Consider the following 23,787-nt stretch of genomic DNA (forward strand, 5'->3'; position numbering starts at 1 on the left):
TTTCCACCCGGGATCTCCCTCTCCGGGTGGAATCCAAGAAGCTGGCTCCTCGCTTTATAGGACCATTTAAAGTGATTCATCGGGTTAATCCAGTGGCTTACAAGCTACGACTTCCGAGCTCTATGAGGGTTCATCCGACGTTTCATGTGTCCCTGTTGAAGCCATTCCTCTCATCGCCCTTGGCCCCGCCACTGCCTGTGGTTCCTCCGCCCCGGTTTATTGGCGGTCAACCCATTTACACGGTGCGGAGGATACTGGGTTGTAGGCGGAGGGGTAGGGGGTTTCAGTTCTTGGTGGATTGGGAGGGGTACGGGATAGAAGACCGTTCTTGGGTGCCTCAAAGGGATGTTTTAGATCCCAGCCTGATCGTTGATTTCCGGCGGCTGAATCCCGAGGCTCCTAGGTGAACGTCTGGTGCCGTTCGTCGGGGGAGGGTACTGTTACGTTCTGGACACCGACCTCGGTCGGTGACCACCCACATTCCTGGCATATGTCACTGGGCTTGTCACCTGTCATTTCCCTGTCAATTAGTGCTGTCACTTAGGGGTGGTTCCTGATTGGCTGTCACGGGGGTGTGTGTGGAATGTTGGTATTTGGTCTCTATTTAACATACCTCTCTTCTGCTTGTCCATTGTCAGGTCTTCACTAATTGCGTTCGGGGATAACGCGGACGGTTCTACTGTGGACCTCCAATAAGCTCCCATTTACCTTATCTTACACTTGTGCTTTTAGCACTTGTTCTCTCTTAGAATTTACTCTGTGTTCTTACTATTAAAGTCGAACCTGTTCAAGAGTAAACACTCTCTGTCTCTGTGATTGCCTTCAACCATTGGAATTCACCTACCTGCATTCTGACAGTTACCACTTCATCCAATTGGACAGCACCTTGCTTCCTTTTTTATTTTATTCGTTTTTTTCCCTGTTGTTACTATACACATATATTCATAATTCTTTTGCTAATTTTTATTTACCCTTTTTTTATATAGCTTCTCTCTCCTTGTACAGTGTCCTTGAGTCTGAGAAAGATGCTTCTCTCTTCAAATCCAATTTATTATTATTATTAAACACCATATTCCCTATTTCCTATTCATCAACGACGTTGTCGAAGGTATATAGAGTCCTTTCTCAGCGCAATCCATGCTGTGCTAATGGCCTAATATTTATACCATGGTTTGTTTAGAAATTTAGACGGTAATAGTATATATATATATCACGGTATATTTGTTTTTCTTATATAATAATGAAATGCTTTAGGAGCAGTACAAGACTCTGGGATGGTGTTGGAGCCAAAATGCCCTTCTGTTTATTTAGTTTTATTTTAACTCACGGTGCAGAGGTTTGGCATTATCAGTCACCATGGCAACCACCACAGGGGGTGGTTACCCATATATACTGATCAGTGGGTGACGAGCCCCAGGTGCGCAAGGGGAATAGCCATACAGTTTTTGACCGTGTCTTGTCGTGTTCGTGTTGACGTGCCGTATAGGTCGGCGTTCAGTGTTATTAGTAAAAAGAGTTTTTGTATATATTTTTTGGTTGATAATGGTCAATAAAAGGATTGGCATATCGAAAATGATACGAGCACTCTGGACATTGAATTCTTCAAGCACGCGTCTAACTCAAGCCAGCCCACTTGCCCCTCGCAGTAGGCTTATAGGTAATGGCTCTACAGATGGTACTGTAACAATTTATTCTGCGTGAGCGGACACACACACACAAACAAGAGAGAGGGAGAATGGCTTATAGCAGACTTAATGGTCGGATTCAAGGTCCGACTTTTTAAACCCAAACCACGTCCAGGCTACTAACTAGTAATTATTATTGTTTGCATCGCTTGCTGCCCTCCATTTCACCATGCATCATTCTCTAGTAGCCAATAATGGGCCAACTTCTTGACTAGTGTATTATCTTTTAATGGCAGCACACAGTTCGCTAGCTTTGAGTGTTACATTTGTACATGTATGTGTGTATTTTTACATTCAAAGAGCCTAAAAGTAGCTTTCTACTATCCGGCAGAGTAAAATCTCTACCTTGGCAGTTAACCTTAAAGTTAACCTAAAGTTAATGGAGTCACTTATTTGCATTGGGAGTAGGGTTGCCGTGGTGATGTGTAATTTCCCATGACTAATAAACTCATGACAAAACCGGTACATTTACATTTAGTAATTTAGCTGACACTTTATCCAAAGCGACTTAAAAGTTCTGTACAACAGGTCAGCAGGAAGGGTACAACTCTTTCAGCGGAGTAACAATGTTCATCAAACAATGTTGAAACTTTGGTTCTACAGTCTTTTAGTGGTAGAGACATTAGCATAGTAGGTAGTAATGTAGGCAAGGAAGATTATTTAGTGGCAAATTGCATGATAGTAAAAGATCAGTTCAGTCGCTAAGCCATGATAGATGTCAACAATTCTGCATATTGAACTGGTTCAGGTAAGGGGTACTGCAATATCATCTTTTGCTATGCACACATTGTAGATAACAGCTACTTATGATAATGGTCATTGCAATTCTGGTAATCCAATCTTAAAATCTTTTGCAGAGCAATGAGGATGGAAACAGCCAGTATGATGAAGACACATCAATCGCAATGAAAGCCAGGGGTTGCATCAAAGAGGTGGTGACTGACACACATCCTGGAGACACAGAAGTGGAAGATATAAAACATATGTGTACATGAAACACCATCCTCTCTACACCATTTACACTAATATGCAACTCCCTCCTCTCTACACCACCTACACCAACACCACCCTTTCTACACCAATATACAACACCATCCTCTCTACACCACCTACACCAACTCCCTCCTCTCTACACCACCTACACCAACATGCAACACCATCCTCTCTACACCAAAATGCAACACCATCCTCTCTACACCAACATGCAACACCCTCCTCTCTACACCAACATGCAACACCATCCTCTCTACACCAACATGCAACACCATCCTCTCTACACAATTCATTCATTCATAGAGTTAGTCCTAGTCTTCATTCATAGAGTTAGGGCTAGATCCACAAAGAATGGATTGCACGGAGCAAGTTGCACCCTTACTTACAATTCATTATGAATTGAAAATGGGGGACCCTGATGTAAACAAGACGAAAGTCTTTCTCTGGTCTGCATCCCCTTAACAATTGTGTGTATTGAGCCGTACTGTATTGTACCCATTCTGCAATCTGTTAATACAATTTTCATTCAATCAATCAATCTGCACGGTGATTGATTGAATGAAAATGTTATAGTCACTGAAATTGTATTTCCTTTTGAGTTCAGTTCAGGCAAAGTTCCATCCCTATGATTTACTATTATATGTAGGCAAACACTTGAACCATTCAGATTTCAGTGCAAAGAATATATATATATATATATATATATATTCAGTATACAAAAACACTACCAGTATTTTGAATGACATGGTCATGACGTGTACTTTTAATGATCAGATCTATGTTTTAAGTTATTACTTTTTAAAATCGACTCTATTACTTGTAATTATGCCCAATGCCCTACTGATACTACTTATATTATAAACAATAAACAAAAATACGAAGAGTATTCTTCAATTGTATATATTTTTATTTATTTGTCGGCGCTGCTCTCCTCCTGTTGTCTTCCACTCTGGGATCTCTCCTGCCGGCCTTCAACGTTCCTCTCTTCAACACAACACACCTCTGGATACTGTGGCCAGCGATGATGACATCACATGTGATGATTCGCGGCCGTCTTCCTGCCCAGGTGAACCGCATACAACTACTGCTCCAGACACTGCCCTGGTGGCTGGTGTAGCTAACAGTCAGGCTCTTCTTCACCCCAAACTCTCGGTTTACATGGGGGGCTGCAGGAATGGCCAACCTGAAATTTTGAGATCTGTTGAACTTCCAGGTGCTGTCACTTTCTGTCTCCCAGGCAGTAAGGTTTCTGATATTACAGAATTGATTCCAGTGTTAACTGACCTCCATCCCTCAGCTCACACACTGATTATCCATGTTGGTACTAATAATGTCATGCGTGGTCAATCTGTTGATCTCCGTGACCAGCTGGATTCTCTTGCAATGACGATACAGAGCCTGGGTAGAACCTGTGTGTTCTCTGGTCCTATCCCAGCTCCCTCAAAAAGTCCAGAACATTTTAGTCGTATTTTTAGTCTTCACGAATGGCTAAAATCATTTTGTACTGCAACAGCACATGGATTTATTAGTAACTTTGATTACTTTTGGACTAGAAATGACCTCTATAAACTGGATGGCCTGCATCCCAGTCTAAAGGGCATTCAACAGCTTACACGGAATTATATCCAGTACATTGCTTTTAACTCAGATTGATATACACCTCAGCATGACCCTGCACTAGAATCTTCTCCTGGTCATTTTGAGGAGCATCCTATAATGGGTCCTGCTGAACACTCCTTCTCCAACACGTCTGTTATTATGTTGTCTGCTTTTACTCTGTCTGATCTCCCTCTACCACCTATTACTTTTAATATAGAAGTCATGATTTCTGATAGGGTTCATGATCATTACCCAACACATGGGCATACTGTAAATCACTCCAACTTAATATCGGTCACTTTACAGTCTTCTATTTCTTTATCACGTGAGTCAGATTCCAAGAAATCTGATTCTGACTCCACAATAGATCTACATGATTTTAATGTGTTTAGAATTGATAGGGTAGGTAGGGGTGGTGGGGTAGTTATTTATGTTAAATCTTGTTTTTCGGCGTCTGTTGTTTATGCTGTCACTATCCCAATGTGTTTTGAAGTACTTGTTTTAAAGGTCGAGTTGGGGATCAACAATTTTATATATGTAATTGGTGTCTACAGACCCCCTTCTGCTGATGCTAGCTCTTTAGATAAATTAGCTGAGCTCCTTTCACAATATATTGATTCTGAGATGATTGTCATGGGTGATTTTAATATTGACTGGTTGAGTGGTGCTGCAAAGCACCTTAAAGAAATCAGTGGTAACCTCAGTCTTTCCCAGTTAATTACTGAGCCCACCAGACCAAACCTTAAAAATGACTCTAGGTCTACCCTTATTGATTTGATTTTTGTGAATAAATATGACAGGATCTCAGCTTGTGGGGTTTTTGACTTATGCATAAGTGACCATTGCCCCACAGTCTGTGTAAGAAGCACGAGACTGCCAAAAACAAGATCTCACACAGTTTGAAGGAGGAATTTTAAATCTTTTAATAACGAATCATTTTTAGATGATCTTGTTCTTTCTGATACTCATTGTAACACTGAAATTGATGTTCAGTTAGCCCTGGACTCCTTTGTAAATACATTTAATTTATTAGTTGACAAACATGCTCCTTTTAAAAAAGTCTGTATTAAAGATAGAGTAATACCCTGGTTTTCTCAGGAATTGTCAACCCTAATTAAAGACAGAAATGCTGCATGGTCTCGGGCAAGGCGTTCTGGAGACCCTCAACATTGGCTTTCTTTTAGGCAAATTAGGAACAAATGTACTGCAGTAGTAAGAAAATCTAAAACTGATTACTATCTGGAGTTGGTTACAAACTCATACTCTAATCCGGCAAAATTTTGGAGTGCAGTGAAGGTGAACAAAATAAAATCATCTAATTCTTTACCCTCTCATATTAAAGTTGAAAACTGTGATCTCTGAGCAGAGTGAAATTTGTGTTGCCTTCAATAGGCATTTTGCGGAGGCTGGTAATTTATTTAATATGAACTATAATGGACCTTGTCCTGTTGATTCTGATTGTTTGTACCCTGTGGGCGTCACTTCCCATTTCTCCTTTCAACCTTTTACACAGTCAGCTGTATTTGATGCTTTGCAATCAATTGATGCAAAGTGTTCTACAGGTGAGGATAACTTAGAGTCTTTTTTTATTAAGTTGGCTGCACCAGTTATCGCTGAACAGATTACTTATATTTTGAATCTCTCTATCTCATCAGGTAGATTTCCTCTAGTTTGGAAATCTGCACAGGTGATTCCTTTACATAAGGGAGGTGATAGGGATAACTTAGATAATTATCGTCCTATCTCCAGGCTACCTTGCTTAGCTAAAGTCCTGGAAACACTAGTAAGTAAACAACTCAAATATTACCTTTCAACTAACTCCATACTTAGCTCTCAACAATCTGGTTTTAGAGCCAAACATAGTACAACATCAGCCATCACTTTGGTTACAAATGACATTATTTCAGCATTAGATAAGAAGAAACATTGTGCTGCCCTCTTTGTTGACTTATCAAAAGCATTTGACACAGTTGATCACTACTTACTTCTAAAGAAACTATCTAACATTGGGTTGGATGATAATGCCTGTGTCTGGTTTCAGGATTATCTATCTTCTAGGCGGCAGTGTGTGAAGTTAGGTCAAGCACAATCTGAATTCTTGGCCATGACTAAAGGTGTGCCACAAGGTTCAGTTTTGGGTCCTGTCCTTTTTACAATTTATATTAATGATATTGTTTCTTCTTTGTATGGATGTCATGCCCATCTGTATGCTGATGACACAATTGTGTACTGTATTGCAGACTCTGTACAGCTGGCCTTTGAGAAATTGCAACTTTCCTTTTATGCTCTCTACAGGATGCCCTTACTAGTCTTAAATTGGTTCTTAATGCTAGTAAGACAAAGTTTATGTTATTTTCAAGAGCAAGGAATATTAACCTTGATGATGTGAGGATATCTACTGTCAGTGGCTCTTGTATAGAGAGAGTCACTGAGTATAAATATCTTGGCCTGTGGCTTGACGAGAAATTAACATTTAAGTTCCATGTGGAAAATCTTGCCACTAAACTGCGACAGAAAATTGGTTTCCTGTACAGAAACAGATCCAATTTTCCTCTATTTAGTAGAAAAAGAATTGTGGAATCAGTCTTCTTATCAGTTTTGGACTATGGTGATGTAATTTATAGGCATGCTGCGGCATCAACTCTTAAACCTCTGGATTCTGCATATCACTCAGCTCTCAGATTTATAACTGGTGACAGATATGATACTCACCATTGTGTCCTGTATGATAGGGTGGGTTGGCCTTCTCTTGCAGAAAGGCGCAACAAACACTGGTATTTATTTATTTTTAAAGCCCTTATTGGTAAACAACCTGTTTATATCTCCTCACTGTTAAATTGGAATATTGGAACCTATTCAACTCTATCGAATGACTGGATGGTTCTTAGGGTTCCTCAGATTTGTTCTGAGCTAGGGAAGTCAGCCTTTTCCTTTGATGCCTCTAACTCATGGAATGTCCTTCAACTCACGCTAAAATTGGAGGTTCTCCCTTCCCTTGGAATGTTTAAATGTATGATTTCAGACCATTGTGTGACTACCTGTAACTGTTTTAGTTGATATTTTAAAATTATTTTTAAACGTTTTTAATTTGTTTTACTCTGATGTTTAAATTTCTGTGAATATTGTTTTTATTATGTACTGTACAATCGTCGTTTCTGTAAATGAGGGAAACCTCAGATGCTTACGATTTTAAATAAAGGTTGAAATGAAAAAAAAATAAAATTATTTGTGTACTTAAATATACATCTTTTATTTGGTATTCATCAATAGAACAAATATAGCATAGGGCGTATTTGTTCATGATAAACATTCCTTCCATTACTCTGCCTTTTCATATTGCCGAAAGCGGAGGACTCTGCCCATTTACCTTGGGTTGAATTGGATGCTATTAGGCTAGTAGCACTCTGTCTGGTATACTGTCTGGTATACAATAGCATTTGAATGCTATCTAATATCTATCATGTTATATGAAACACCCTGACCTTTTCAGATACAAAAAAAAAGAATAACATCAAATCCAAATTAGAACATTTATTTGTATAATATAGCACTGAATTGTTAACTCTATTTGTCAATACATTATCTTTTTTATTATTTCTAAATAATACAATTGACTCAAGAATGACAACAATGCAGACTTATCATGCAGATTAGATAAATACATAATATAACAAACAATAAATACATTTAACAATAGATTTAGATAAATAGAAAAAAAAAATGTATAGACTCTGGTCAATGCATACAGGATACAATGTGATACAAAGGGATAAGTTATATTTTACAATAACGTTGTCTTGGATTGAGATCCTTCAGACAAAATGTAATGAGACAGAGGTCCGTGGCCTAACAGGAAATAGCTGTTTATAACATGTATCAACGTGGGGGGTCCTCGCTAGTATCTGTTACAGCGCAGGAAGTAGCTGTTTCTAACGTGTATCAACGTGGGGGGTCCTCGCTAGTATCTGTTACAGCGCAGGAAGTAGCTGTTTCTAACGTGTATCAACGTGGGGGGTCCTCGCTAGTATCTGTTACAGTGCAGGAAGTAGCTGTTTCTAACGTGTATCAACGTGGGGGGTCCTCGCTAGTATCTGGTACAGCGCAGGAAGTAGCTGTTTCTAACGTGTATCAACATGGGGGTCCTCGCTAGTATCTGGTACAGCACAGGAAGTAGCTGTTTCTAACATGTATCAACGTGGGGGGTCCTCGCTAGTATCTGGTACAGCACAGGAAGTAGCTGTTTCTAACATGTATCAACGTGGGGGGTCCTCGCTAGTATCTGGTACAGCGCAGGAAGTAGCTGTTTCTAACGTGTATCAACGTGGGGGGTCCTTGCTAGTATCTGTTACAAGGCAGGAAGTAGCTGTTTCTCAACACGCGGAACAGCCTCCCACTCCTCAGGCTGTATTCAAACATGTAGGGTCCACTGTAGAGGTAGGTGAATCCTGCAGAACACAAGTCACAAAGAAAACACACACGGAACGCATTATTAGACACATGTAGTCACATGGATCCGTCTGGTCATGTGTACTAGTTTCAGTTTCAGTTTCAACTTTATTTGAACAGGGACAGCACACATTAATGAACATAAATGTAAATGTGTGAGACAGTGTTAGCCAAAGCAAATTTTCGACTGTTGTCCCTGGGCCTGGTGTTAAAAAGCAGCTAAAAAATAAAGCATAACATATATGGCATACAGGTAATTAAGAACAGGTTTAAAAACACATCATGCTAAATATGTACAGCAGACATGTACAGACAATGTACAATAATATGACATAATGGGTACACATCATACATGTAGGCCTACATGTGGGCAAGCAAGCAGGCAGGGTTAGGGTTCTGAAGGGCTGTTGTGTTCACATGTGTAGTTATTTCTTAACCATGTTTTGAGATTGTGTTTGTCTGTGTGTTTAAAAAATTGGTGTAAATTGGTATGGAGTTCCAGGTCTTAGCAGCTCTCACGGAGAGGGCTGATTGGCTAAATGTGCTTTTCCTTAGTGGAACAGCCAAATCACACGAACATTTCTGGTGAACCTGCTGCTGAGAGTGAAAGAATCTGAAAGTGGGGCTGGGCTAGACTCTGCCTTGACCCCTCGTCTTATTATGTCTGCACCCCGAATGTCTCCAAGGGGATCAATAAAGGAATAGCTCATCTTATCTTGTCCTATACCCGTCCAATCTTTCGCGGTCGCCTAAAGACGCACTTCTTCAACCACTATCTGAAATTTAAAAAAATTATTAAAATAAATCGAACCCTAACTAACGTTACTGTCATGCACTTGTCCTAATAAACTAACCTACACTGTAGCACTCAACACTTTGATGAACATTGTTACTCAGCTGATAGAGTTGTGCCCTTCCTGATGACTTGTCGTACAGAACTTGTAAGTCGCTTTGGATAAAAGCGTCAGCTAAATGACTAAATGTAATGTAAACAAATGTAATGTAAATGTATACTCGGCTAGGAATTCATCTTGAGTATCACTCACGTCTGTATTGGAATGCTGCGGTCACCTTTCCGGTCATGCCTGGGAAGGTCTCTTCAATCGGCTTGGGGAATCCGCTGTCCATGGTCTCTCTGGCCTCGTCATAACTAAAGACATACAGTAACAGACGATAATCACACTGCGGTCCGCTAATCGTAAACCACTCAGGTTCCCCTCAGGGAAGGTAATGGGATGCCCCGCCTCCCCTCAGGGAAGGTAATGGGATGCCCCGCCTCCCCTCAGGGAAGGTAATGGGATGCCCCGCCTCCCCTCAGGGAAGATAATGGGATGCCCCGCCTCCCCTCAGGGAAGGTAATGGGATGCCCTGCCTCCTTCTGGTTCCCCTCAGGGAAGGTAATGGGATGCCCTGCCTCGTTCTGGTTCCCCTCAGGAAGGTAATGGGATGCCCCGCCTTGTTCTGGTTCCCCTCAGGAAGGTAATGGGATGCCCTGCCTCGTTCTGGTTCCCCTCAGGAAGGTAATGGGATGCCCTGCCTCGTTCTGGTTCCCCTCAGGAAGGTAATGGGATGCCCCGCCTTGTTCTGGTTCCCCTCAGGGAAGGTAATGGGATGCCCCGCCTCGTTCTGGTTCCCCTCAGGGAAGGTAATGGGATGCCCTGCCTCGTTCTGGTTCCCCTCAGGGAAGGTAATGGGATGCCCCGCCTCATTCTGGTTCCCCTCAGGGAAGGTAATGGGATGCCCCGCCTCATTCTGGTTCCCCTCAGGGAAGGTAATGGGATGCCCCGCCTCATTCTGGTTCCCCTCAGGGAAGGTAATGGGATGCCCCGCCTCATTCTGGTTCCCCTCAGGGAAGGTAATGGGATGCCCCGCCTCATTCTGGTTCCCCTCAGGGAAGGTAATGGGATGCCCCGCCTCATTCTGGTTCCCCTCGGGGAAGGTAATGGGATGCCCCGCCTCTGACGGAGGGCAAGGTAAGCCGGCCTCTTTGTGTTTTGTAGAGGCGAAGCACCTCATAGATCGGCAATGTCACTAGCTCACTCGTTCTACCATTCTGCCCCTGGTGGTGGCTCACAGGCATGGCATGTCCTCGTCTTTTAGTCACACCCACGGCCTTCGGGTCAATTTGACCCGGCTCATGTTCAACCATTCTAAAGTAGTTCGAAAATCCTACTAATCATCATGGTTTTTTATGTCCCAGTTCTCTTCTTTTTTGATAACCAAGGCCTCAAAAGAGCCTCTCTTATGTTGGAGTGCCACTGAGCATGCCTACTTCTTCTCTCGTAGGTAATGAGATCAACAGAACTTGTAAGTCGCTTTGGATAAAAGCGTCAGCTAAATGACTAAAAGAAAAAGAAAAGAAAGTAGACACTGGGCCTCATTCACCAATACTCTCTTATTATTTTTCTTATATTTTTTCTTAACCGCCTGTTAAGAGAAAAATAACAAAAGCCACCGCCGCATTCGTCAACCCGTTCTTAACGTCCAAATCTGTTCTTACCCAGGTGTGTTGAATGATGAATCCCACTCATTCTTAAACTGAAATGCGCTTTCGCGCTCAACTCATTTGCATACAGACACGCCCCGTCTGCTCCTTATAAGGCGAATGAGGCGTGTGCGAAACATGGGTCTGCATGTGCTGATCCCCGGATTCAACAGGTAGCGCTGGAGCGTTTTGCGACGGATCAAAATGAGATCAGATTCAAATATATTGTCATCATCATACAGCACCTAGAGCTATATAGTGGAATAGACTGTATTAATATTCCATATTTATACCGTCTAGTTGCACGCTCCTGGCCACCTGCCGCAGCGTGCTCACACACACACACACACACACACACACACACACACACACACACACACACACACACACACACACACACACACACACACACACACGTACTGTATACGTTTTGCCTCTCTCTCTCTCTCTCTCTCTCTCTCTCTCTCTCTCTCTCTCTCTCTCTCTCTCTCTCTCTCTCTCTCTCTCTCTCTATCTCTCTCTCGCTGTTTATTTTATTTGTCTCATCTGGGTACGAGTTTCTTATCTGGGTAAGAGTGCTCTCGACCACTCTTAGAATTTGGTCTTGCCTAAGAGAAAAGCAGGGCGGCTAGGTGGTGTAGTGGGCAAGGCGCTCACCACCAATGCAGGAGACGCTGGGTTCGAGCCCAGCTCTCCGCATTGCTATCAGCTTGGCTGGTCGTTCATACTAACACAATTGGCAGTGTTAGGGGTGGGAAAGCTGATGGGTGGGGATCGGACGTTGTGGACAGCGACTCCTACAGGTAGTTTGGTGCGCCTGCGCAGCAGAATCAGGAAGCGACGGGGGCGGCGTGTCTCTCCCACGCAGACCCCCGCCGCTGAGAGATCACGCTGTGCAGGTGAAAAGATGCGACGGCTGCTTCCTCGAGTACCGGAGGGGACACGTGATGCAAGGCTTCGTCCACATTGGACGATACGAAATTGGGATGGGAGAAAAATAGAAAACGAGAGAAAAAAAGTAGATAAAAAAAAAAAGAGAGAAAAGCAAACATTGCTGAATCCCAGGTAAGAACAAAATAAGAAAAAATGCTAGTTAAGAACTAAATCTGTTCTTATATCGCTTTGTGAATGTGGCCCATTGTATCTGAACATAATAATAATAATAATAATAATAATAATAATAATAATAATAATAATAATAATAATAATAATAATAATAATAATAATAATAATAATAATAATAATAATAATAATAATAATAATAATAATAATAATAATAATAATAATAATAATAATAATAATAATAATAATAATAATAATAATAGCATAATTTTATATAGCGCCTTTCAAGAGACCCAAGTTCGCTTTACATAGGGGAAAAGAATAACAAAGTAACTAACATAGTGGACAGACACAACATATACATATAAATATGTACATATTACATACCTGTAATAGTTGTAACCAACAAAGATAAATGTCTTGCGGGAGTCCTGATCATAGAAGGCGGCGTTCACTCTCTTCACATAAGCGGGCAGACCGAAGTGGGTCAGTTTCTTGGGATAGCCGGGGACGACATCGTAGCCGGAGACGGCCCACACCTTGCGGCCTGGAGAAGTATGGAAAAGTATGAGTTATTACGGTACTCATGAGATGTGAAGTCTTTGAAATCACACTGATGGATGATTAAAAAAATAGGGAAACAAGTCCAGGCACGCACTCCTAGAGGCCTCAATGAGGAAAATGTTTTGACCTGTTTCATTTGATTATTTATGAATAATCTTTATTTTCATTTATCATTCCTTATATTTATAATTTAAATACTGCTGTTATGGGTCATGCGTGTTTATATTTCAGTAGTTTTAGATGTAGTCCTACTCTGTGTATATATATACAGTATATAGATATATCTTTCTGATTTTCATGCTTCTGAAGAGGTTGTGCTTGTAAGTTGTGTTTTGTATTTTGTGCAGATGTCTTGTTGCAATGTGTCGTCACTTCCTATGTTGTCACTTCCTGTTTGATGTGTAGAAATTTGGTCACTTACCCTTCATGCTTCATGCAAGCCATTTTCTGAAGAAGGTGTGTTCACCGAAACGTCTTGATTTCAGGTTGACAATGAATTTGAAAAACCTGGAGGGCGTGTCTGGACTTGTTTCCCTATTTTTTTTATGTATAGTATCAGAGGTTACAGCACCCAGTGTCAAGTTATATTTCGTAGATAGCTCACGCTCTGCTCTATGGCAGTGGTTCCCAAAGTCGGGGTCGCGACCCAAAGGTGGGCCGCGAGCAGCCACGGGTGGGCCGCGAGATGATTAAAAAAAAAAAAAAAAAAAATTAAAAAAATTAAAAAAAAAATTGTTTTTATTTTTATTTTTTTATTTTTATTTTTATTTATTTTTGTCAGGCCACTGAACTTAGAAGCAGGCCAGGACAGTGTTTCTAGTTGTATTCTAAAATTCTATTCTATTGTATTCTAAAATGTGACTATATGGTTTTATATTAACTTAATAAATAAACAAAAACGAAAAATCTACTTATTTCAACGAACATTTCAAACTAAATAACAGATTATGCACATAAAACGCTGAAAACAACCGAAGCAACAATAGTATTTTAATGAGGCTATTATTATTATCATTATTATTTTGCAACAAGTTAGCCCTCTCATAAATAGCACATATAAATGAATAACTAACTTGAACTAACTTAATAGGATTGAAGTGATATTTGGCTTAAAAAATCGGTCGCCTGGCAAAAAATAAATAAAAAAAAGCCAGACGATGTGCATTGGGCCGCGGCTCTCTGACGCCTTATTTTCTGGGCCCTGGCCTGAAAAGTTTGGGAACCCCTGCTCTATGGGACATAGGGGATTCCCATAGAGCAGAGCGCTTGCTATCTACTCATATAACCAGGGTTATAGGATAATGAAAGTACAATACCTTTGAAAAGGTAGGTTTTGTCTGACTGCGGGCTTTCGTAAGCTGCGTCGACTTTGTTGGGACCATCGGGCCAGAAGTTCGTAATAATGCTCTGCTGGGGGGTCCTGCTCTGAGGGTAGATACGCCAGAGGAAGCTAGGAAACAGACAACAGCACAACGTAAGAATCTGTCACGGAAGCCTGCTCTCTCTCCCATCCAGGAGACGACGAGGATCCAAGCTTGCCGTCAGCCATTCAATTGAATTCAAAACTATTATCGTCCCACCTTGGGAATTTGTTATATATATGTATATATATATATGTATATTAGGGCTGTCACATTATTTTCGAATTTCGAATTTAATTTCGAAATTACATAAAAACACAAGATTCAAACTTGAAGGGAGAAATTAGAATTTGAAGAATATATATTTTCTTTATTTATTTTTTTATTTTTTTATTAAAATGTTTTTATAATATTATTATAAAAAAAAAACGGTCAGGTCATATAGGTGAGACTGTGCTGAAAAGAATGATACCAAACATACCATGTTAAAAAAAAAATTACACTGAAATTCGAACTTGACTACAATTCGGATTTCGAATTAGATTTTTTGTTAAAGTGACAGCCCTATGTTATATATATGTTATATATGTACCATATGTTATATATGTACCATATGTTATATATATGTATATATATATATATGTTATATTATGTACCTGTCTTTGAAGAAGTACGTCTCTCCTCGCAGGGTGGTGACTGCGTCCAGGACCATGGTTGAGTCACAGGCATCAGGGGTGGCAGGGGGCAGAGTGGACGGCTCATCTGGGTTCACATCAGGGTTAGGACCTGGAGGACACACACTAATCAATGATCACTTCTTTGACAGCTTCTACACATTATCTATCAATCAATCAATCAATCAATCAATCAGTGCTGTACAAGAACTAGATAACTAGCTAGATAACAACAACAACAACAACAACAACAACAACAACAACAACAACAACAACAACAACAACAACAACAACAACAACATAAACAAAGTGGAAGGACCAGTAAAAATGTATAGTGGCTACAACTGTGAAGGAACAATCCTCCTTTAGTAGGCTACTTAGTACCACAAGCAACAGCCCAAAATTCACCAAGCCTCATACTGATCTGATTTGGGCCGTGGGGGTTCCAGTTCATAATCTAAACTATATGCAGTGACTCACCGTAGAGAGACTGGATGCCGTTGATGTCGTCACGGGGCAAAACAAAGGTATCGGGGTCTCTGGAGATGTACATGGAGTACATGAGAGCCCCAGGGTCGTCGGAGTGGGAGAGTCCCAGGGAGTGGCCAAACTCATGGGCCGCTACCAGGAACAGGACGTAGCCTAGAGGAGAGAACACTCAATTATACGCCCACTACAGATTTGCTGAGTGACGAGCAATTATGACCCTTCACAAACTGCACACTGACGAAAGGCAAAAATGTAATACACAAAAGAATCCAAAGTTAGATGATAGAGAAATACTCTTTTGCGTTTGGAGTGGTTGGGGAACTCACCTCTGTTTGAACGGAAGGTAAAAGTCTCATCCTCGTCAAAATGGGCGTCTCCTCCGATGCCAGGGGCCGGTTCAAAGGCGTGAGCCAGGACGTTGTCAGGACCATCAAAGGGGTAGGAATCACCATGTGCTATAAATGAGAACACTTTAACGTCAGCCACTAGAAATATGATTGATGTCTACATTGATATCTAGTAGGGATGCTCGATATTGGCTTTTTTACCGATACCGATATTCCGATATTGTCCAACTCTTAATTTCCGATACCGATATCAACCGATATCAACCGATACCGATATATGCAGGGTTTCCCCGTCCAAAAAACTGAATAATTTCAGGTAACTAATAATTTCACTGGATATATATATAACAAATATTATTATTGTTTTTTTTTGTTTTTAAACCGATACCGATATTTTCCGATATCACATTTTACTGCCGATATCGGCCGATAATATCGGTCGGCCGATAATATCGGACATCCCTAATATCTAGTATACACAGTTAATAGTTTGAGTTTGCATGGTGGTAAGTAAATTCTTGCTTTCTTCTTTCTTTCTTTATTTAAAAAAAAAAAAAAATTATTATCCCAAATACTTCTTTGAAAGTGGTGTAAGCTCCATGTACACATGACCTCGGGGGCCAGGCTTTCCAAAGGCCTCTGACAATTCAACTACAGACAAAGATGATCTTTGTGCTAAGAAGCTTTAGGTCGGACAACCGAGGTGCGGAAGGAGGGGGACGTGCTAAGGTACCTTGTCAGCTCCTCATTCAGATGTCTACATGTCTGCCATCTGTGTATTCTCTTTCCAAGCAAACAAGCGGATAACAATCGCTGACGCATACCTGCACTTTGCACTGACATGCAGGGACGCTATGGCTGTTTTAGCGCCATCTATCAGAACTGTCCTTCTCCTGAGCAAACATCTGTCCATCAAAAGCTACTTCTATCCTATATAGAACAGTCAGACATACTTAAGATAAGGCCTTGTGTAAGTGCAACTCAATTGTGGACTGTGGCAGTGGTTTTCAAACTATGGGTCGGGGGCCTATGGGTCCCAGGATTTGGCCAAGGTGGGTCGTGACTCGTGAGATGGAAGAAAATGGCTGAAAATGGCTCAAAGGTTAATATCGGCTAATAGCTCAAATAGGGAATCTACCAGAAAATGTCCCCAATACTAAAATCCGACCAATACCTAGAAGTCAAAGCAAAGTCACATGATTTGCTATATTTTTAACACATCATAGAAGTATGTTACATCTCTCCAATGGAGAAACATTTTTGTCAAGTCTATACTGTTCAGTAGCAAGCTCCTCCTGCTCACTGTTGGGATTAGTCAAATATGCAGCTCCTAAAACACTCTTTCAATCTGGGTTTGATGCTACTTTCTTCAGGGTTAGAAGGAGGAACACATCTTTCGAAGGCTTTGTTTATTTCTAGGGCTGGGACTTTATCGCATTCATTTCGATTAATTAACTACAGAAAGAATTAAAAGTTTAAAAAAAGTATATGCATTTAATCGCATGATGATTTTTCTTTATTGTGTAATATGTTACTTTTCAAAGGAGATCAGACTCATGCATGTGCTATAAGTATAAAGTATAATAAATCGCTTAAATAAATAACCTTTTTTCTTAGTCTGGTTTGTTCATAAAAAAAATTAAAATAAGAGAAATTGAGATCAATCAAGAGTTTTTTTTTCCAATGGTCAACTGTTCTGGAATGTACTTGAAATTACTGCGTTTTACTTTTACCTCAAAAGTGCTTGAGTTTACAAAAGGTCCTTTGCGCTATATATATTATTCCTAAAATTGCTGCATGTTGTTAAAAATTGCATTGATCTGTTGGTCTGTGTAGTAGCTAATACAGGATTTTGCTGCTTAAACGTATGTATAATGTATATTCATTGATTCACTCGTATACCAAAATTCATTTGAATTGAAAAAAAAATCTTTTCGCATCAAATATTGATATGCGATTAAAATTTGATTAATTTTTATTAATTAACTATAAAGTCTCGAATTAATTCGATTAAAATGTGTAATCGATGAAGTCTGGGCAAACGTTCGGCTGTCGTCACGCAACACGGATCATCAACAGATTAATCTTATTTTATTCATAGGACTTACTTGACTCCTAGACGATTGCACCTAATGGGGCTTAAACAAGACCCTCGATGTTCCTTGTGTTTAAACGGTGATATTGGTACATTTATGCATATATTTATTGGGAATGCCCTCCTGTTAAGATATTCTGGGAAGAAGTAACCACGCAATTATCCGAATTTTCTTTCTGACCATACCTGTACTGCCTTCAGTATTGTTGCTGAATGATGTTTCTCAGTTATCAAACACATGTAAAGAGGCTAATCTTGTCCGGTCTTACGGCTGCCAAAAAGCTAATAGCATCACGCTGGATTCAACCGGACAAAATGTGCCGGAAGGTATGGATTCTTACCTATCTTGATGTGATTTATCTAGAGATATCTACCGCACGAATTCTAGGTGTTAATGAAGCCAGCATAGCAATCTGGTCAGATGTGGTGGAGAAGATAAAGCATAGCATATGAACTTGTAATCGGTGTTAAACGGAATAATGGATGGATTGTCCAAGAGGGGATCCTGAGGGGGGGGGGGGGGGGGGTGGAGGGGAAGGAGAAGTAAAGGGTGAGGAAGAGCGAGCAAGAGCATATGTATTGTATTGTAATTATTATGTGTATATCTTTTAATCTACATTTATTTTTATTTAAGTACTGGACTGTCATTATTGTTATTATTATTTCGGTCATAGTCCTGTGATTTATTGTGGATTTCTACTGTTAATGTTTATGTGTCTAGTTTTATGTCATGTCAAAAATTTAAAATAAAAAACATTTGTCAAAAAAAAGAAAAAGTGTAATCGAGTCCCACCACTAGTTTTCTACTTACATCGGCTGCCGAAGGAGATCATGATGTCGGCGGTTCCGCTGTAGATCCTGGTGAACCTCAGCGGAGTGACTTTAGCCCAAACCTGCAGGGCTCTCTGTATGGAGTCATCCACCTCAGACACAGGCATGTCTGGAGTGTAGTTCTCTATTCTGCAACGGCATGGGGGACAGACGGATATTCAGATTCATTTTATTATTCTATAAAATTAATTTTTTTATTCTATTTATTTTTGGGCTTTTCTGTATTTTTCACCCATCCCAATTTAGTCGTCGCGCGCATTGCCCCACTGTCGGCCTGGGGAGGGTGTAGAACTACTGTACCACGTGCCTCCTCCGATACATGTGGAGTCGCCAGCCACTTCTTTTCACCTGACAGCTAGGAGTTCCACTGGAAGAGTTTAACGCACGTGGAGGTTCACGTTATTTCCCCCAGATCCCCTCCCTGCTAAACAGGCGCCCCGACCGACCAGTATAGTCGCAGTTTACAACGAGCAGGACTCACACCCCGCCGGCTTCCCACCCGCTAACACTGCCAATTGTGTTAGTAGGGACGACTGACCGAGCCGGAGGTACCGCTGACAGCTGGATTCGATCCCAGAGTCTCTGCGGTGGTAGGCGAGTGCTTAGACAACTGCGCTACCCAGCTGCGCCTTGGATATTTAGATTCTACTCAATTTGCCCACCACATGAAATACTGGGAGGGGACTTTAATTGAGGTCTGGCTCCAGAATCACCTAAAACCCTTCCTCCAAAATGGCTTGAGTCACAAAGGAGCACGCTTCACACCTTTGCCTACTGGATGCAGGGAGAATTACCAATCCACGGGAGAAAGACCTTCCATGTTTCTCTCGTCTCTTTCTCAATGATTGGTTATATCTTTGTCTCGAGATTAATTATAGACAGAAACACAACCAAAGTGACAGTGGCTCTGGAGGTAGAGCGGTCGTAATCGGTTTGATTCCCGCTCCTTCCTTGAGCAAGACACTTAACCCCTAATTTCTCCTGATGAGCAGGTTGGCACCTTGCATGGTTGCATGCATTTCTGCATTCATAAATAAAGGCTCCTGTTTTCAATGAGACCCCAAAGTGGCTCTAACACACTATATAATCAACTAGTCAGAAATACTCGTCTTGCATCCACCTCCACTGGCTTCCAGTCAACTCCTGCATCAATTTCAAGATCCTCCTCATCACCTACAAAGCCCTTCACTCCCTTGCCCCCCGGTAGCTGCCCTCCTCCATCCCTCCATCCCGCCCAGAGTCTGCGGTCCTCTGACTCCGGTCTCCTCTCCATCCCCACCACCAACCTGCCGACTGTCGGTCCCAGAGTCTTCTCTGTTGCCGCACCCACCCTCTGGAACTCACTCCCTCCAAACATCCGTAGTGCTACATCCCTGCACTCTTTCAAATCCCAACTCAAAACCCACCTCTTCACCAAATTTGTAAATGACTGCCTGATTTCCCTCTCTTTTCTTTCCTTTTTACTTTGTTGTTACGTTGTTCCCTGATCCCCTTCCCCTAGCTGCCCCCTCCTGTTAAGCGCCTTGGGTCTCCTGAAAGGCGCTATATAAATCTAAGATATTATTATTATTATTATTATTATTATTATTAATTATTATTATTATTATTATTATTATTATTATTATTATTATTATTATTATTATTATTATTATTATTATTATTATTATTATTATTATTATTATTATTATTATTATTATTATTATTATTATTATTATTATTATTATTAATTATTATTATTATTATTATTATTATTATTATTATTATTATTATTATCGAATGTGATTCTCTGAAGCTCATACACCTTGTAGCCTACTGTAAATGTGCATAAGCCAATGGCTAGCGAGTCTAGGCATCGGTAGTCGTTACACTACCCCCCTCCTTCAGGAAGCACGTCCCCACGCTTCAGCCTATCAGCTCCCTCACACCTCTGAGTCCCCACGATTCAGCCTATCAGCTCCCTCACACCTCTGAGTCCCCACGATTCAGCCTATCAGCTCCCTCACGCCTCTTGGCGCACATGCTTCCAATGGCCTCACGGTCCGCCGTCCCAATTCTGACACCAATGTAGCAAATTCAGGGGGCACCCGGGATTCAAACCCAGGTTACCCAGACTACAGCGTTAACCAGTCAACTAAAGGGTCCAACCTGTTAGCCAAGGGCTAGCGAGTCTAGGCATCCGTGGTCGTTAGAGTACTTATTTCAGTCTTTCTCCCTCACGGCCCCGGCAGACCAGCCGCGCACGCAGGCACTCGCGGGTTCCGTGCGAGATTGCGCGTATGGTCTGGCACACCGAGTCCGACTTCAGAGCGGGAAAAGTGCACGGAGGAAGGCACATTTACATTGGAACAGCTGTAAATGCCTAGTCTATATGCGAAGTCAGTCCCCGTTTGAATACTTCTTTTTAAGATGTCCAGTTCCAGTGTTCTATTGTCCATTTTGCATGTATAACCAGTTATTATATAATTAATTAGAATGTTAGAATTCATTTTAGAATGATGATCAGTGTGACTGTACTCCTGAAAAAGTATAGTAATATGGTTTATTTGTATTGGGAAAGATACAGACACATTAGCTGGTTGAACAACATCTATATGTGTGGTAATAATGCAGATATTGAGTGTATTTCTGTGAAAATGCGCGTGGCGCACGCCTCTGAATCCAACCAAAGCGAAAACGATCGCTTCCACCCCGCGAGTTGTGCGCCCGCTTGCGGCCGGTGGGCACAGCTACGTCCGTTAACAACATGGGAGCGAAAGTGAAGCGCTGGTCGCCCGCCTGCCTTTGCTTGCGGCTGGTGTGCCGGGGCCGTCAGTCTCGAGACTCTCGCCCTTTTACTCAATTCACAGTATTATATCATATGGCACGATATAATAAGGGTTACATTGCCAAAGCAGAGGGGAGATGTCCCAATAACTACATCACACAAAAATACAACACAAATGGCTCTCTCCTCGTGTAGATCTCTCACCTGTACGTGAGCTTGTTGGTCTGCCACTTGCTTCGCAGCGTGGCGAAGCGGAGGACCTTGACGTCGGGAACCCCGCAGCGAGGCTTCCTCATCATCGCCACGGTGTCCTTGTCCAGCGTCCCGGTGATCTCGAGGCCGTAGAACCGCTGCATGTCACTGAGCTTCCTGGTCAGCTGGCTGATCCCGCGCCGGGCCGACGGACCCGTCTCTTCCGTCAGGTTGAAGAAGTTCTTCAGGTAACTCTGTAAGAAAGACACAGTGAGAGATTAGGTACGTTAGGGACTAGCTAAAGCAGCAGCTCTCTACTAGTGGGGTATGGATCGGCTAGCCTAGCTGTTGGCTAAAAACACCTCTCCCAGAGTTTTAAGCTAGGCTAAGTGATCCCTATCCACTTTCATCCATTTGTGCTAAGCTAGGCTAGCTTGCAGCCGGATAGCTTTCTACTGAACGCACAGAAAGGAAATTGATATCTATATCTTCTTCTCTGACTCTGGAGAAGACGGTACGTGCATTTCCCATACTGTTGGCGTGTTTCTTCAATAGGGATTCTAGTACCAAATATCTATATGAAATTGTAGACCTTTGTAGACCTTTTCTAACCTTTCTAACTAGGACTCAGGTATAGTCGGAGATCAGGTAGGCCTCTGGTAGTCAGAGATCAGGTAGGCCTCTGGTAGTTAGAGATCAGGTAGGCCTCTGGTAGTTAGATATCAGGTAGGCCTCTGGTAGTTAGAGATCAGGTAGGCCTCTGGTAGTTAGAGATCAGGTAGGCCTCTGGTAGTTAGATATCAGGTAGGCCTCTGGTAGTTAGAGATCAGGTAGGCCTCTGGTAGTTAGAGATCAGGTAGGTCTGCAGGTAGTCAGAGATCAGGTAGTCAGAGATCAGGTAGGTCTCAGGTAGTCAGAGATCAGGTAGTTAGAGATCAGGTAGTCAGAGATCAGGTAGGCCTCAGGTAGTCAGACATCAAGTAGTCAGAGATCAGCTAGTCAGAGCTCAGGTAGGCCTCAGGTAGTCAGACATCAGGTAGTCAGAGATCAGGTAGGCCTTAGGTAGAGCGCTAATCTTTGGCGCTAGTTTTTATTTATTTACAAATACAAAATACAGAGCACTACAACAGCGACGGTGGAAGTGTGGTGTATGCAGGTCAGGCCTGAGTTAATGAAGGAGAAAATGACCAACTCACAAGGTTAAACATGTCTATTCTAAACCAAACAAACAAATAAAAGTTAGCGAGAGGAGCGTAGAGGACACTTACCTCTGCAAAATGTTCATCTTGTACAGAAGGTTGCAATATTGGCACAGCGTGAGCTGCGACTGCCATGAGGCTCAGTAGAACGCACAGATTAAAATAATTCATGGTGTGTCTTCCTCAAATGCGACTTGTGTCTAGTGCTGGTGGGAGCAGCTCTTATATACACGTAAAAGGCACGGTGTTAAGCAACAGCTACATGGGTCACTGACTTAAGACATTTCCCAGATCATCAGTGTAAGAGGAAGTGATATTTCAAAATGATACATTTTCCCACAAGAAAATATTGCCTCATTAGGTTTAGATGACATCTTCACGTTGTTTATTCTGGTTTTTAACAATGTTTAACAACAAAAATATATAATATATATATATATAAATATATATATATATATTTTATGATATAATATATATTATAATATAACGCTATTTTCAGAATCTGGTGAAATGATCTATTTGTGAAAAAGTCAAGTACTGTAGCTGTATAATGTAAGTGAATGTACTGGTAGGCCTACATGCAAAGCATACTAAACCATGCAGACAAGGACATGGTTTCCATCACTCTATCTGAAACAGCAAAATATATATATTAGATATCATACAACATTCAATGCACGTATTTTATGTGAGACAGTATTGCTCTGTGTTCAAGCAATTTGCTCTTTCTTCATGTTGCAGGACTTGATACAACTCATCAACAATAATAATATAACATACAGTATCAATAATATAACGGCAAATAAGCACAATGATGTATAAAGAAGAATATATACAGTACAGACATTTTTATTATGAGTCGAGATCGACACATGAGTCACATTATAATTCATGTGTCGGTTCTATGCTAGAACCGACACATGGGGTTCTTAATAGGACTAGGGATCTTTAACAACTAGTCCTATTAAGAACCCCATGTGTCGGTTCGATGCTAATTTGAT

The 23,787-nt window shown here is 41.3% G+C and overlaps 1 protein-coding gene across 1 annotated transcript in view; it reads right to left on the reverse strand.

The window, feature by feature from the left end:
• The window catches only part of LOC311232640 (uncharacterized protein), a 51,324-nt gene extending 28,356 nt beyond the window's left edge, over positions 1-22,968 (reverse strand). Inside the window, exons 1-11 of the mRNA XM_084319499.1 lie at positions 22,856-22,968; positions 21,600-21,841; positions 18,612-18,760; positions 15,685-15,813; positions 15,350-15,511; positions 14,852-14,981; positions 14,151-14,284; positions 12,658-12,817; positions 9,770-9,873; positions 8,627-8,722; positions 3,679-3,844 (exon numbers count right to left, since the gene is read on the reverse strand). Of these exons, the coding sequence (XP_084175625.1) occupies positions 3,679-3,844; positions 8,627-8,722; positions 9,770-9,873; positions 12,658-12,817; positions 14,151-14,284; positions 14,852-14,981; positions 15,350-15,511; positions 15,685-15,813; positions 18,612-18,760; positions 21,600-21,841; positions 22,856-22,957 (1,574 nt within the window). The 5' untranslated portion in view covers positions 22,958-22,968. The remainder of the gene's footprint in view (positions 1-3,678; positions 3,845-8,626; positions 8,723-9,769; positions 9,874-12,657; positions 12,818-14,150; positions 14,285-14,851; positions 14,982-15,349; positions 15,512-15,684; positions 15,814-18,611; positions 18,761-21,599; positions 21,842-22,855) is intronic.
• Positions 22,969-23,787: the final 819 nt, after the last annotated feature.

Source organism: Notolepis coatsorum (assembly GCF_963971535.1).
Source record: "Notolepis coatsorum genome assembly, chromosome: 7".
NCBI lineage: Eukaryota > Metazoa > Chordata > Actinopteri > Aulopiformes > Paralepididae > Notolepis > Notolepis coatsorum.